The sequence below is a fragment of the Hemiscyllium ocellatum genome, chromosome 13, assembly GCF_020745735.1.
Source record: "Hemiscyllium ocellatum isolate sHemOce1 chromosome 13, sHemOce1.pat.X.cur, whole genome shotgun sequence".
In the NCBI taxonomy this organism is placed as follows: Eukaryota; Metazoa; Chordata; class Chondrichthyes; order Orectolobiformes; family Hemiscylliidae; genus Hemiscyllium; species Hemiscyllium ocellatum.
In genome coordinates this window covers 16561413-16577444 of record NC_083413.1, presented here as the reverse complement: position 1 = coordinate 16577444, position 16032 = coordinate 16561413, and the positions used below count along the sequence as shown (strand labels likewise).

The 16032-nt window shown below is 42.9% G+C and overlaps 1 protein-coding gene across 13 annotated transcripts in view; it reads right to left on the bottom strand.

Annotated features, from left to right (window-relative positions):
* mbnl1 (muscleblind-like splicing regulator 1) overlaps positions 1–16032 on the bottom strand; it is a 228548-nt gene that overhangs the window by 5443 nt on the left and 207073 nt on the right. For 9 of the 13 annotated variants that reach the window (XM_060834566.1, XM_060834577.1, XM_060834570.1 and 6 more), the window contains 3 exons: positions 12163–12198; positions 8247–8341; positions 5685–5760 (listed from right to left, as the gene is read on the bottom strand). In XM_060834566.1, the coding sequence (XP_060690549.1) occupies positions 5704–5760; positions 8247–8341; positions 12163–12198 (188 nt within the window). In that variant the 3' untranslated portion in view covers positions 5685–5703. The remainder of the gene's footprint in view (positions 1–5684; positions 5761–8246; positions 8342–12162; positions 12199–16032) is intronic. The other 4 variants (XM_060834569.1, XM_060834572.1, XM_060834573.1 and 1 more) reach the window with 1 other exon arrangement.

Below are 16032 nucleotides of genomic sequence, written 5' to 3'. Positions count from 1 at the left end.
GGAGTGGAAGTAAGGCCATTCGGCCCATCGAGTCCACTCCGCCATTCAATCATGGCTGATGGGCATTTCAACTCCACTTACCAGCGTTCTCCCCGTAGCTCTTAATTCCTCGAGACATCAAGAATCTATCAATCTCTGCCTTGAAGACATTTAGCGTCCTGGCCTCCACTGCACTCTGCGGCAAACTGTCTGTTTCCCACCCTCTTGCTTGGTGTATAATTGTTCAGTGTCAGCCTTACCTTTGGAGATTGTTTGGGATTTTTTTAGTTAGCAGCCAGCCTGGGAAGGGAAACAGCTTCCCAGCTCAGCTTTCCTGTTTCTGAAAAATAAATCTCTTATTGTGTACCTTCAGCCCTGGTCTAGTCTGAATCCTGATATTGTTTTCTTTTTTATTGCTTTACAAGATACTGGAGTGGCCTGGCATTTATTACCCAGCCATAGTCACCCTTGACAAGGTGGCGATGAATCATGAACCATTGCAGTCTATTTCGGTCCACAATGCCAATTCTGCTCCTGAAGAAGATCCCAAAGGATCCTCAACACTCTGCTCCCTGAGCAAGCTGCATTGACAAAGATCTCAGAGACATCTGCTGGTCTTTGATGGCATCTGTTGTGGTGCATTGAATGTCAGACCAGCGTTCCACACTATACCCTTTTCTTAGCATTCAAGAAGTAAGACTTACTGGACAAAGATGCTTTTTGTTTTTACTGAAGTGCAGAGAGAAATGCATTTTTTTCCCATTTCCTGGTGTGGGATTTTGTTTGTTTGTGCGTAAGGTTATATTGAGGGATAACATTTGACATGTTATAAACTAAGTGTAATGACCAGTCATATATTGTGATTAGAAACAAAAACAGAGGTTGCTGAAAAAGCTTAGCAGGTCTGGCAGCATCTATGAAGACAAATCAGAGTTAACATTTTGGGTCCGGGTACCCTTCATCAGAACTGTACCGGAATTAATTAGGTTTTGCTTACCCAGCAGGTGACTTGGTCACTGATTACCTGCATGGCATTTCCCCAGAGCAAAGACCTGGCTCACGAGTCATCAAATTGAGACTCTTATGTGGGTTGTTAATGAATAGGCATATGAATGACTGCTTGCTGGAGGAGGGATGAGGTAATATATTTGTGAATTCCTTCTTTGTTTCACTCAGTCAGCGTTAAGATCAATCTTGGAGAAGGTTAAAGCTGAACACAAACCTCTGTGACATCACCTTGGCGTCATCAATCACTGGACAATGATTAGTGCAAGAAACCTGAATCATCCTCAGTCCTGCGACACCTGAATTTTAAAATCCTGGTCTTCAAGTCCATCTGGAGCCTCATTAGTATCAGTATCTCCCCCTCCATCCCATCCACATGACTTTCTCCAGCCTTACAGCCACTGGAGATTTCTCACTCATCTAGATTAGATTCCCTACATTGTGGAAACAGGCCATTTGGCTCAACAAGTCCACACTTACCCTTCGAAAAGTACACCACCAAGACCCATTCCCCTAAATTTACCCCTGTTTAATCTGGCCATCTTCAACATTGAGGAACATCAGCAAAGTTTGAAGAAGTTAGCAGAGAATCATGGAATTCCCTACTGCGTGAAAGCAGTTCATTCAGCTCATCGAGTCCACACTGACCCTTCAAACAGTGACCCTAGCAGACTCAGCCCCCTACCCTATCCTTGTAACTCTCATTTCCCATGGCTAATCCACCTAGCCTGCACATCCCTGGATGTTACAGGTAATTTCCCATTGCCAATCCACCTAATGTATACTTCTTTGGACTGTGGGAGGAAAGCCATGCGGACATGGCAAGAATGAGCAAACTCCACACGGACAGTCGCTCGAGGCTGGAATCGAACTCTGGCACTGTGAGGCAGTAGTGCTTGGAGAAGAGAATGTTGAGAGTAATAATCAAAACCATTTAGGCTTTAGACAGCAAAGACAAGGAGACACATTCCTCTTTAGTTGAAGGTTCAAGATCAAGAGATCACATATTTGAGAACAAAGAAGCAAAGGTGATATTAGCAAGTGGTGTTTGGGACAGTGAGAGGTTAGGATCTGGAATACATTGCTTCCAGAAAGAGTGGAGGCAGGCTCAAATGAGGAATACAAGAGGGAATTAAACTTATTTGAAAAGGAAGTGATGTGCAGGGCTACGGGAAGACACCGTGAGAAAGAATGTTAGCTGAATTGCAGAGCAGCATTCTTCTGTGCTGTTAGCCATCCTACATTCTGGGAAATAAAAAATATCTTCCCAACGTCTACCCGATCAAATCCAGTTATAATTTTAAAAACTAAGCTTCTATTACGCCAAAGAGGTTGAAGTGAAATGAAAGTTGCATGAACTTCCAATAAATGAATAATATCAGACATTGTTTAAAGACAGGAGAGATATTCTGATCCCAGGCTGAGATGGTCAAAAAACAACTCAACCACTTTGTTCAAACCAGGCTCTTCAATTCAACTTTCCAGTCTGCACTGTGGTTGCAAGATGGCAGATCACAGACACTACAAGACCATAAGAAACAGAAGAGCAGTTGGACATTCAGTCCTTTTTCCATTCAATAAGTTGTTGGCTGACATATCTCACAACAACTTTCCTGCCGTATCCCCATAATCCTTTATTCTCCTACTGAATCTATCTCAGCCTTAAAACACACCCAAGCACTCTGCCCAACGGCTCTCTGTGGCAAGGAGTTCCAAACACTCACAACCCTCTGAGAGAAGAGTTTTTAATAGGTGTCACTTAATTCTGAGACAATGCCCTCTGGTCCGAAAATCTCACGCGGGGAAATATCCCCTGTCAAGCCCTTTAAGAATCCCATATGTCTCAGATACAAATGTTATGGAATCTCAAGGATTTGAGTGAGTTTGTGTGATGCATATTCATGTGGATCTTATCTAACAGCATATACAAGCACAGGAGTTTCCATAATAACATTCAGGGGTGGGTTCTGAGAAATTGGTGAGCAGGAAGGAGGTCTAGATTGTGTAAGTAAACAGGAATACCGAGAAACAGGAATTTGACTACCTGGAGACTCAATTGGCATTCAAGTGAATTCTGATTTATGTGTGTCTTATCTCTGTCAACGCATGCCTACTTCCGTAGATCTCAATACCTATCACCAGCAAACATTTATCAGTCACAATTGGGAAATTTTAATAAGCCTCCAGCCTCAGTAGCTTTTTGGAGACTGAGGTCCACGATCCTTTGTTTTTTTTTGATTTTGTTACGTGTTAGACAGCACTGAGGGACTTGCTTGGCCAATTCAGGGAACATTTATGCATCAACCCCATCGCTGTAGGTTTAGGGTCACATGAAAGTCAGATCAGGTAAAGATGGCAGAATTCCTTGCCTGAGTGAACCCAATGGGTTGTTAGCAACAATCTATAACAGTTGAAAATGTGTTGCTGGTTAAAGCACAGCAGGTTAGGCAGCATCTATAACAGGTTCATCATCATCAGCATTAGAAAAGCTTTTAACACCAGAATTATTAATTGAATGACAATTCCAACTGCTGCCAGGGTGGGATTTGAACCCATGTCACCCAAACCTTTGTCAGGGCCCCTGTATTATTATTCCAGTGACATTAATACCATGTAACCTACTCTCCTCTCTCTTCGTGTGAAGTAAAGTGTCCTGACACCAAAACTGTATTGGATCATTCCGTAGTCTTTTATTTTTGAAAGTGTGTCAAGTTAGCACTGCTGCCTCACAGCGTTAGGGACCTGGGTTCGTTCCCAGCCTCGGGTGACTGTCTGTGTGGAGTTTGCACATTCTCCCCGTGTCTGCATGAGTTTTCTCCAGGTTCTTTGGTTTCGCCCCACAGTCAAAAGATGTGCAGGTTAGGTGGATTGGCCATGCTAAATTGCCCCCTGCTGTCCTGGGATGTTAGGTGGATTAGTCATGGTACATTTGGGATTAAGGGAATAGGGTGGGGGGTCTGGGTGGGATGCTATTCAGAAGGTTGGTGCAGACTCGATGGGCTGAATGGTTTCTTTCCAAACTTCAGATTCTGTGTGTATAAATCAATTCCATGTAAGCTCCCCTAACCATCCAGAACATTCCAAAACCCAGAAATAACTTAGAGAGCTAACTGGGTATGTGTGAGGTTGTATCCTTTGGTAGGGAAAATAAAATAGCTAAATATTAGTTGTAGAGATGTACGGCACAAAAACAGACCCTTCGGTCTCATTTGCCAGCATTTGGATCATATTCTTTCTAAACCCTTCCTATTCATATACCCATCCAGATGCTTTTTAAATGTTGTATTTGTATCAGCCTCCATCACTTCCTCTGGCAGCACATTCTAGACATGCACCACCCTTTGCATGAAAAAGTTGCCCCTTAGGTTCCTTTTATATCTTTCTCCTCTCACATTAAACCTATGCTCTCTAGTTCTGGACTCCCCCCAACCCAAGGAAAAGACTTTGTCTATTTATCCTAACCATGCCCCTCATGATTTTATAAATCTCTCTAAGGTCACCACTCGGTCTCCGATGCTCCAGGGAAAACAGCCCCTCCCTATAGCTCAAGCATTCCAACCCTGGCAACATCCTTGTAAATCTAACCCTTCCAAGTTTCACAACATCCTTCCTACAAGAGAGAGACCGGAATTGCACACAATATTCCAAAAGTGGCCTAACCAATGTCCTGTATAGCCACAACATGACTTCCTGATTCCTATACCCAATGTTCTGACCAATAAAAATACGTATACTAAATGCCTTCTTCACTATCCTATCTACCTGCAACTCTAATTTAAAGGAGGTATGAACTGCACTTCAAGGTCTCTTTGTTCAGCAACGCTCGCCAGAACCTCCCATTAAGTGCATAAGTCCTGCTAAGATTTGCTTTCCCAAAATGAGGAAAAGGACAAGGACTGCACAAAGCTACAGTGCAGAAGGTTTTAGAGCATTTGTCTGTGAATAACAAAAAAGTTGGCAAGTTAGTTCAGGGGATAATCAGGAAGGCAATGTAGGCCTTTATTTCAAATAGAATGGAGCATAAAATTAGGGAGGTTTGCTCAGTCTTTACAAGGCACTAGTCAGACCACAGCTGGAATATTATGAACAGTTTTAGTTTCCTTATCTAAGGAAAGATCTACTGCCATCGGAGACAGTCCAGAGAAGGTTCACTGGGCTGATACCAAGTATGGAGGGACTGTCTTATGAGGTGAGATTGAGTAAATTCCAATGTATTCTTTGAAATTCAGCAGAATGAGAGGCAACCTCATTGAAATATACAAGATTCTTAGAGCACTTTAAAGGGTAGATGTGGAAAGGTGGTTTTCCCTTAAGGGAAATTCTAGGACAAGAGGGCATAATCTAGGAGTAAGGGATCGCATATTTAAGACAGATGAGGAACTTTGTCTCTCAGAAGGTAGTTAGTCTGTGGAATTCTTTACTATAGTTCAACTGTAACATTAAGTATATTCAAAGCTGAGATAGATTTCTAATCAGTTACGCAATCAAGGGTTACAATGAAAAGACAGGAAAATGGAATTGAGGATTATCAAGTGAGATATGATCTCCCTGAATGACAGAGCAGAGTCGATGGGCTGAGAGACCTATTGCCGCTTCTATAATTATTGGAATAATTTCATCACCAGAGTTAATATTCTTAATGATATCCCAATGTATTAGTGTACACATTTGTTCAAAAGAAAACGAAATCAGATACTCACTGTTCGACCCGAAGATTTTCTACATCTGAGTAACGTACTTATGGCTAGTCAGATGATCTACAGATATTATGGGCATCTGCATGAAAGGAAACAGCAACCCAGGTTAGTATCATGGTTCAGTCAAGACATTCAATAAACCTGTTTAAAGGGGAGGTCATACAAAAAAAGTATACTGTGCTGTGGTCATGCTTCAAGGCGATTGATGTCCTCCAGTTGCTGAGCAATGACCAATATGTGCAAGACTAACAGAGTCACTGTTGTCTGAATTAGTGTTTAGATTGGAATCTGGTCAAAACTAAATCAGCAGATTTATGACTGCGCAACTTTAAGTAGATGTTAACAGCTCACATTTGTTTATTCATTATTCACAGATTTATGAGCTGCATTGCAGAGTAAACAACGTCTCTGACCGTGAGCATTTTAAAAGTAGCAATAACAAACTTCTTCTTAGACAGGCCATTATGAAACATGTACTTCCAGGAACAGAATTATTGGTTCTGTGTTTTGCTCTGTCATTTGGGGTTTTAGAATCGCTTTATAGACATTTTTTTCAAGTCATTCTGTCAATGCTGCTTTGCGCCTTGTGAGACTAAACGACACGGACCAAGTTGGTTTTTGATTCAGTTTGTTTGGTCTGCATTCAGATAGTCACTTGCAGCGAGCAAAGAAGGATCTTATTATTGTTCCCCTAGATGAGAGAACGATGCCTTGGTCACCAACCAGTTACTCCACAAGAGACTGTGTGCAAACTGGATGTAAGGACAGGTTAGTTTCGGGCATGTCCTTCTCATCTGAATAGTTGAATAGGCACTATTCTGTGTCAGGAGTCACTTAGCTGTGGAGGAAAGCTGGCCGGAGGCTCTTTGACGGGACTACAGAGCTGATTGGCCATAAGCTATTTCAGGCAGGACTTCCAGCCCTTTTACACCAGCAGTCTCACTGCACAACAATTAACTTGCATGCCCTTGTCCAGTGTAACCACCCTGTAGTGAGGCCAGATCTCATGTTGCTGAGATGAGAGCCAACCTTCAGGCTTGGTGGGATGGTGGTGGGGTAGGGTTGGCACTGCTGGGCTATCTCCTTCTCCCTATTACCACAATCAACATCTCTCTCCCCCCCCCCAAATCCCCAACATGTAATTCATCTCTTGGTCAGTTTGGCCCACCTCATTTGCCAACGTCAGATCCACCAATACCTCCTTTCTATGTGAATTCTGAACACATTCCATAAATTCATGCCCTCCCTTTCCCTTGACTGGCAACAGACCCTTCGGTCCAATCGGTCCATACCGACCAGATATCCCAACCCAATCTAGTCCCACCTGCCAGCACCTGGCCCATATCCCTCCAAACCCTTCCTATTCATATACCCATCCAAATGCCTCTTAAATGTTGCAATTGTACCAGCCTCCACCAATTCCTCTGACAGCACATTCCATACATGTACAACCCTGTGTGAAAAAGTTGCCCCTTAGGTCTCTTTTATATCTTTCCCCTCTCATCCTAAACCTCTGCCCTCTAGTTCTGGACTCCCCCACTCCAGGGAAAAGACTGCCTATTTATCCTATCCATGCCCCTCATAATTTTGTAAACCTCTATAAGGTCACCCCTCAGCCTCCGATGCTCCAGGGAAAACAGCTCCAGCCTGTTCAGCCTCTCCCTGTAGCTCAAATCATCCAACCCTGGCAACATCCTTGTAAATCCTTTATGAACCCTTTCAAGTTTCACAACATCTTTTCAATATTCTGTGAGGCCAGAATTGCACACAATATTTCAACAGTGGCCTAACCAATGTCCTGTACAGCCGCAACCTGACCTCCCAACTCCTGTACTCAATACTCTGACCAAAAAATATTGCCAGGCTATCACATGCCTGAAAGGTTATTTGCATGTTTTGTTCCCTAACCAATACTGACCAGCTCTTTGTCTAACTACATTATAAACCTGTTTTTGCACTTTTCATACTTCTTCTGCATCTGTTCCTATGTAATATGGCGCTAGTTCTTCTCTAGTATTACCCAGCACACTCACCTCAGCAGCACATTGTATACCTACCCTATGGCACACTGAGGTAATTTTAATCTTTGCCAGTTTTGATTGAGGTACATAAGTGTGGTCACATTGACCTCACACCGTTACTCAAAGGTTAAATCCTTAATCAAAAGCAATACTTTGGAAAGTTTACTGTATAGCAACAACTGATACATTCTGAAGCTATTTACTCCAATCTCAAAACAAATAGGCTGGACATCTTTGATATTTGCTAATCAAACTATTCAGAGATACCATTATACACCTCTGGTACAGGTGGGATTTGAACCTGGGCCTCCTGGATCAGTGGTAGGGGCATTACCTCTGCAACAATTCAGAGATGTCATTACACGCCTCTGGCACAGGTCGGACTTCAATATGGCCTCTTGGTCCAGAGGTAGGGACACTACCATTGCACCACGAGAGCCAAAGGTCAGACATTTTAACCTTGAGTTTTTGTCAAGGACCTTTTCTCAAAAGATATTATATCTACTGCACTGCTACTGACAGAAGTGCAACCAAATGTGCAAACCTGGTTGGCGTTGGCTGTAGCCGCAAAGGGAACACTTGTGGCTGATGTCGTTGCTGCAGATACCGCCGCAGGATTGGCACCATGCATCATGGGTACTGTTTTTATTGGAGGGAAAGTAAAGAGGCAGAGCAATGGAGAAGAATTATGGAGCAAGCATTGGGGGAAGGAGAAGTGTTGATGAGGAAAGGATGGGGTGAAATAAATCCATGGTAACACGCAGAGTGAGGTAACACAGTAGCAAACCGGGTCACGAATCGCAGCAGTTGACATGTATTTTAAGAGCAAGATAAAGCAAGGAAGAGAGGGGGAAATTGAGACGCAGAACAAGGGGAGGAAAATGAAAGAAGGGGTGTGTTGGGGTAAATTGGGTAAAAGTAGAAGGTTGAGTGGAATAAGGAAGAGCGACAAAGCAAGTGGGAGTGAAGAACAAATACAATGAGTTTAAAACGAAAAAGGAAGAGAAGGGGAAATTGCTTATTAAGAACAACGTTGAGATAAATCAATGCAACAAGCTTATAAAAACAATTAATATTATGCACCTCTCAAAAAGAAGTAACAATTTGGGTTATATTACATAATATCAAAGAAGTTGAGTCATGCTTTAATCAAAATACTCTTAATTACACAACAACAGTCATTAAAAGAAATCCAAAACTATCCATTATTGCAAAGCAACATTTGTAAACTTTTTACTGCTTCATAATCATTAATTGAATAATTTTAAAAAGCTAAAATTATTGCAACATGAGCTTTAATAATTCGAAAGAACTTAGCAGTGAGAAACACAGTCCCTTCCAAGTCCACTCACTCATATGTGGTCCAGAAATTGCACACAAGTGCTGGTCAATTGGTCACTTATCAACTTTAGCTATTATCTTCAGAAATATCAACACATCTTGGGTGTAGAGAGCATTGGTAGAGATAAGTGTTGAGGTGATGGTGGAGAAAGAAAATAAACTCCATATTTTTTTAAAGGAATGCCTCAACCATTAAAGGCGAGGTTCTGTGTTGATGTGCAATATGGGCATCGGTGGCTCAGACATCATTTATTAGGCCATCCTCACCTGCGCTGGAGAAAGTCGTGGTGAACTGCCTTCTTGGGGTACAGGTACACCCACAGAGCTTTCAGGAAGTGAGTTTTGGGTTTTGACTCAATAGTGAAGTAATGGCATTTTATGTAGTTACGGGTCAAGACACCGACAAAATATTTAAGGGGAAGTACAGGGCAGATACAGGTAAGAAGGTCTGTGGTTTTGTGTATCTCAGCTCTCGTTCTTCTAGGTGGTGGAGGTCACATGTTTGATGGTGCTGTCAGAGGAGGCTTGGGGAGTTGCTGCAGTGCAACTTGAAGATGGTACACGCTACTGCTGCTGTGCAAGATGGGTGAAGGGAGTGAATGTTAAAGGCAGAGGATAGGGGGCTATTCAAGTGGAATTCTTTGATCTGAAGGCTGTGAAGCTTGTTGAGTGTTGTTAGAACTGCACTCCTCCATGCAAGTGGAGAGTATTCCATTTACAATCCTGGCTTGTGCCTTCTAATATTGGGCAGGATGTGGGGAGTCAGGAGGTGAGTTACTCATTGTAGCATTCCTAGCCTAGCCTCTCACCTATTGCTGTAGCCATTGTATTTAAATGGCTCATCTGGTTCAGTTTCAATGTAATAGTAAGCTGCAGGATATTGATAGCGAGGGATTCTGCAATGATAATGCCATTGAATGATAATGGGCAGTGGTTAGATTGTCTATTATTGGAGATGGAGAAACTGAGGACTGCAGATCAGAGTCAAAAAGTGTGACGCTGGAAAAGCGCAGCAGGTCAGGCAGCATCCGAGGAGCAGGAGAATCAATGTATTGGGCATAAGCCCTTCATCAACATTCCTGATGAAGGGTTTAGGCCCGAAACATCGACTCTCCTGCTCCTTTGATGCTGCCTGACCTGATGTGCTTTTCCAGCGTCACACTTTTTGACTCTTACAGGAGATGGGTCAGTGACTGACACTTCTGGCATGAATGGTACATGTCACTCATCAGCCTGAACCTGGATACTAGCCCGGTGTTGCTGCATTTGTGCGATGGAAACTTCAAGATTATTGGGAAGGTCTCTGTAAATCTATGGTAAATACATTTTGACAATGTCTTGGGAAAACAAACATTGTCGCACAAAACACATCCCTTTCTCAGGTCAAGGTTGCAATTCCAAAATGTGGTTTTTGGGTTCAGACAGGTCCTGGAACTGAGGGATGTTCAAAGAATTAATGAGCAACTGAGGTTGCCCCAAAACAGATAGCAATGGAACATGAAGCATTCCAAAATGGTGCAAGAGGATGACGAGGAAAATCGGATCTGGAATGTGTGGCTTGAAAAGCTGCTGGGGTCAGATTCAAAATCCACTTGTAAAAGGAAATTGGCTCGACGTGTGAAACGCAAGCTCAATTAAGAGTGAGGAAGTGGGGCAAATTGGGGGTCTCTTTCAAAGAGGTAGAACGGGAAGAGTTGTCTCCTTCTACAGGGTAAGATCCCATGGTCTTACACTATTCCATTTCTGAAGGAGAGTTATGATGAGCTTGGTTGAAGGGTCAGGAACAAGAAGGCATAATTTTCAGGTGAAGGGCAAGGAGGTTTAGAGGGAGTTTGAGGAAAAACCTTTTACCCAGAGGATGGGGGTGATCTGGAATGTACTGTCTTGGAGGGTAGGAGAGGCGGGAAACCCCACAACCTTTAAAAAAGGGTGGGGCTGAGCACTTGAAGTGTCATAAGATTTCAGGCCATGGACCAAGTGCAGGAAAGTGAGATTGGCATGAATAGGACAGTGCTGAAAATGTGTTGCTGGAAAAGCGCAGCAGGTTAGGCAGCATCCAAAGAGCAGGAGAATCAATGTTTCAGGCATGAGCCCTTCTTCAGGAATTCCTGCTGCGCTTTTCCAACAACACATTTTCAGCTCTGATCTCCAGCATCTGCAGTTCTCACTTTCTCCATGAATAGGACAGTGTAAACTTGATGGGCCGAAGGGCCTCTTCTGTGCTGTATGACCCTGTAAGCATTTATGAGGATACTACTTTTGTCACACTTTTAGCCTGGGCACCTTTAGGAATTTCCTTGTTTTGATACAGTGTGTGGCTCTGATTTGATTGAATTTATTATTGTCACATGCACAGTGAAACGTTTTGCTTTGAGTGCAGTACAGGCAGACCATACCTTACAAAGTGCATTAAAGTAAAAGAACAGAGTGAAGAACACAATGTTACAGCTGCAGGGAACAGTGAGCGTTAAATTTAAAATTTGAGAGGTCCATTCAGAAGACTGATAACAATAGGGAAGACGCTGTTCTTGAATCTATTTATATCTCTGCCTGACGGAAGAGGGTAGAAGAGAGTATAACCGGGTTGGGAGGGGTCTTTGATTATGCTGGCTCCTTTCCTGAGGCAGCGGGAAGTGTAGATGGAGTCAGTGGAGGGAAGGCTGGGCTGGATTCACTATTCTCCATTGTTTCTTGCTCCCCTGGACAGAACAGTTGCCAAACCACACTGTGATGCATCTGGATAGGATGCTTTCCGTGGGTTAGCTATAAGAATTGGTAAGAGTCCTTGCGGACATGCCCAATTTCCTTAGCTTGTTACGCACTGCTTGAAAAGGGTAGCAGAGATAGTTTTGGTAGCCGTTTTCAAAAGGTAGTAAGACAAAGACTTGGGAAAGAAGAGAATTTATAGGGCTATGGGGCATAAATGGAGGGGGACCAAGAGGATAGCTGTATCAAATAACTAGCATGAACACGATCTGCCTAATGACATCCTTCTGTGCTGCGTCACTTTACAAAAACCGTGGACACATTAATGAGCTGATTTCACCAGTGGACTTTGAAGGGTCTGTGGATAAAAATTCTACTGGTACAGATAATCGAAAAACATAGCTGGCACCTACCAACACTTGTAGCGGGTGTCATGCACAATATTGAGCCTGCCCATCATGCATTGCAACAGGAAGGTGGATTTGAAAGGGGAAAAGAATTAAAACAACCCATCACATGTGTAATTAGAAATCATTATCACAAAGAGGAAAAAAAACTTGTTATAGAGGGAACAGAGGCTTGTGCTGTGTCAGCACAATCAAATCATACAACATTCTGATTTACCAGAAAACAGTGCGCTTTGTGAGGAACACATGTTTACACATGTGTGCTGGTAGCTAACTTTGCTTCTTTGAAACATTAGTTTTGATTCCTTTTGCACTGCCAGCCACAAAAATACTTTATGAGTGAGGCTTCCTCCTACAATCCTGGCTTCGTCTGCCTTTGTGAGTCAGCCCTGGGTGTGAGTGAAAGTTGGATGGATTCAAGCCCAACTCTCGAGCGTATCACCCAGGCTGACAGTGCTGAGGCCATACTGAGGTAACTCTGCATATGCCCCACTCAATCCACTTAGGAGATATTAATCCCCTCCCAGACAGATGTGAGATATCTAGTGGCACTATTTCAAAGAAAACTTTCAGAGTTTCCTCTCCTGCTCTCTTCGTCAATATTCATCTTCCCTCTAACATCAATAAAATAGATAATCCGCCATTTGTCTCAATGCTGCAACTGGAATGCTGCTCATGTGCAATTTGGAGTTGCTACTTTCTACATTACAATGGAAACAGCTTCCTTGTGGTTTTCTGAAATTAATGCCGCATTGATTTTTTTTGCAAACAGCTGTGTACTTTGTGACATGATGAAAATCCAAGTTCTTGTTCTTTACAATAAATTTAATTGCTACTCTTTCTCTCTGTGTCACTTCTGATAAAACGCAACAAAACTTAATTGTGACTGAGGGGTCCCAGGCCAGTTGTCATTGCTATACAAGTAGCTGGTCACTAGGAGGTGCACAAGGGCAGCACATGGAGAATCCAAAGGCTATGACTTCAATGAGCTCCTCTCTATGTTCTCCTGGTGGTTTTCAATTGCCTCAGACCTTTCAGAGACAAGAATTCCAGATTTCCACTGCCCTTTGTTTGAGAGCAAAACTGCTCCCCAATTTCATTTCTGTCTCCTGCTCCAAATGTAAGATTGTGTCCCCTTTAGCGTGTATTCTTTCTATCCATCTTTATATCATCCAAAGTGTCTCAATGCCTCTTCAAACATCTAAACTCAAGGGGCTAACAGTTAAATTTGTGGAAACTGTCCTCATTCATGTAAACCTTACCGTGGGCAGTCTCAGTTTAGCGAATCTGTGTCGTACTCCCTATTCAGACCAGCCTTGCTGATGTGCCTATGCTGTCTGGAATTGATTGGTGGCACTCTCATTCCAGTCTGAAGGTCCTAGGGGTTGGGCATGACAACCAGGTTGGCACTTCCGTCCAGTACTAAGGGTGCCAAATACTTGGGCAGGAATCATTTTCTGGATGGGGACTAGGACCCGTGGACACAGCCTTAGAATTAGAGGGGATCAATTCAGAACAGAAACGTGGAGACATTTCTTCAGCCAGAGAGTGGTGGGCCTGTGGAATTCATTGCCGCAGAGTGCAGTGGAGGCCGGGACGCTAATGTCTTCAAGGCAGAGATTGATAAATTCTTGACGGCACAATGAATTAAGGGCTACGGGGAGAATGCTGGCAAATGGAGTTGAAATGCCCATCAGTCATGATTGAATGGCGGAGTGGACTCGATGGGCCGAATGGCCTTACTTCCACTCCTATGTCTTATGGTCTTATTCAAGTTCCGCTTGTTTGTTGAGCTGGATTTAGAAGTCCCATGACTTTGTGGGAGGGCAGTGATCTGAATAACCCTTCTCCTTAACTAACAGCACACCTGATTCTGTATATAGTATCCTGCTGCATTTTCTCACATTTCTACAATGACTCTCCTCAAAAGGACTTCATTGGCTGTAAAGCACTTTAGGGATGCTGTGAGCATGTGATGAGGTGATATGTCAATCCAAATTCTTTCTTAATAATTGTCCATTGATCTTAATTTAGCTTATCACATCATCAAGATCAGCAAACACGCTTTAAACTCAGTTCAGTTTTCTTTAAATTTCATTCATGGGATGAGGGCATCACTGCCTAGCATTTATTGCCTGCCCCTAATTCCCCAGAGGGCAGTTCAGAGTCACCCACATTGCTGTAGATCTGGAGTCACATGTAGGCCAGGCCAGGTAAGGATGGCAGTTTCCTTCCTTAAAGGATATTAGTGAAGCAGATGGGTATTTCCAATAATTGCCAGTGGACTCCTGGTCATCATGAGACTCTTAATTCCAGATTTTTATTGGATTCAAATACTACCATCTGTCATGGTAGATACCACTATGGCCAATTCACCTAACATGCACACATTTTTGGACTATGGGAGGAAACCGGAGCACCTGAAAGAAACCCACACAGACACAGGGAGAATGTGCAAACTCCACACAGTCAGTCGCCTGAGTCGGGAATTGAACCTGGGTCTCTGGCGCTGTGAGGCAGCAGTGCTAACCACTGTGCCACCGTGCCGCCCACATGCCACCGTGCCACCCACATGCCACTGTGCCGCCCACGGTTTTATAGTCTAGTGATAATACCACAAGGTCATTGCCCCCCTTTGTAAGTGGAAGTTGTAAATAATTTTTGGCCTGGCCCACATTTACCCTTTGACCTATGTCATTAACTAGTCACTAAGTCTCAGCTGCTTCTGGACACTTGCTCTTTACCAATTGGTTCAGTCATTTCCTACACTGAGTGTGACTTTGTTTCAAACGTACTTCATGAATTATGAAGCACCTTTAGCCAGTCCATGGTTATGAAAGGCACTGAGTAAATACTAAATTCTTTCACTTTTATTTGAATTTTAAAAGGGGTCAGAAGTGACCCCCTCCTTTTAAATCCCAAATCACGCTAACCCAGTGGTGGCAGTGAAAAGGTTTCAACTATAGGTGATGATCACTGTCTTAACTTTTCAGAAGTGCATTCAACAGAGTTGGGGGCATCAAAATGCAATGACAGCCAAATCCTTAAAAGTACAACCGCATAACATTTAAATAATTTACAGGAAATGGAAATGGAGAACACCAAATGGAAGGCACTGTTCATACCAGCACACATAATAGCCTTGAGCATAATGTGAAGCAAATGGAACATAAAGCAGCAGTGATAATATTATCAGCTCAGTTGCATTAACTCACAAACACTTGTGACTGAATGCTGTGGGTCCTTGTTAGACAAGAATGCTCCTGACAAATCTTCAACATGATACTCCCCCTTTGTCCTGCCAATTGCACTCGAAAGGTTCATCAAAAGGTTTTTGGTGAAAACGTCTTTTTTAACATGTCTGTCCCAAGTAAAAGCGAATGGTGAAAGCGAAGGACTTTTGTCTTTCTAAGGGAGAAGTGTGTACAGGGACCCACAGCAAACGCTTTATAAGTCCAGACTTTTTGAATCAAGATACAGGGACAAAACATTAAACCAGTGACATAAAGAAACAGGAGAATGGTGCAGCCCTGTGCCAGTAATTATAATTGGGACCAATGAACTGATTGGTTTCCTTTGTAATTAGTCAAACCTTTAGAGCGGAATTTGACACTTTGATATTCCTTTATCCATGGAGGTATGACTGTGCTATCACTGACTTTGCTAGACTTGGTTACAGCAGGAACATACAAATCCCAGAACAAGAAGAAATATCTCTTGGCATGTAACAATCAGCCCTGACTTGCCGGACAAATTGACTCATCAGTCAGAAGTTCGTAGGTACAAACCCTCATTACAGAGGTTTAAATATATAACTTAGGCAAGTGAAGAGCTCCTGTGGTAATGGAACCATTGCTACATTTTAATTAGGAAGCA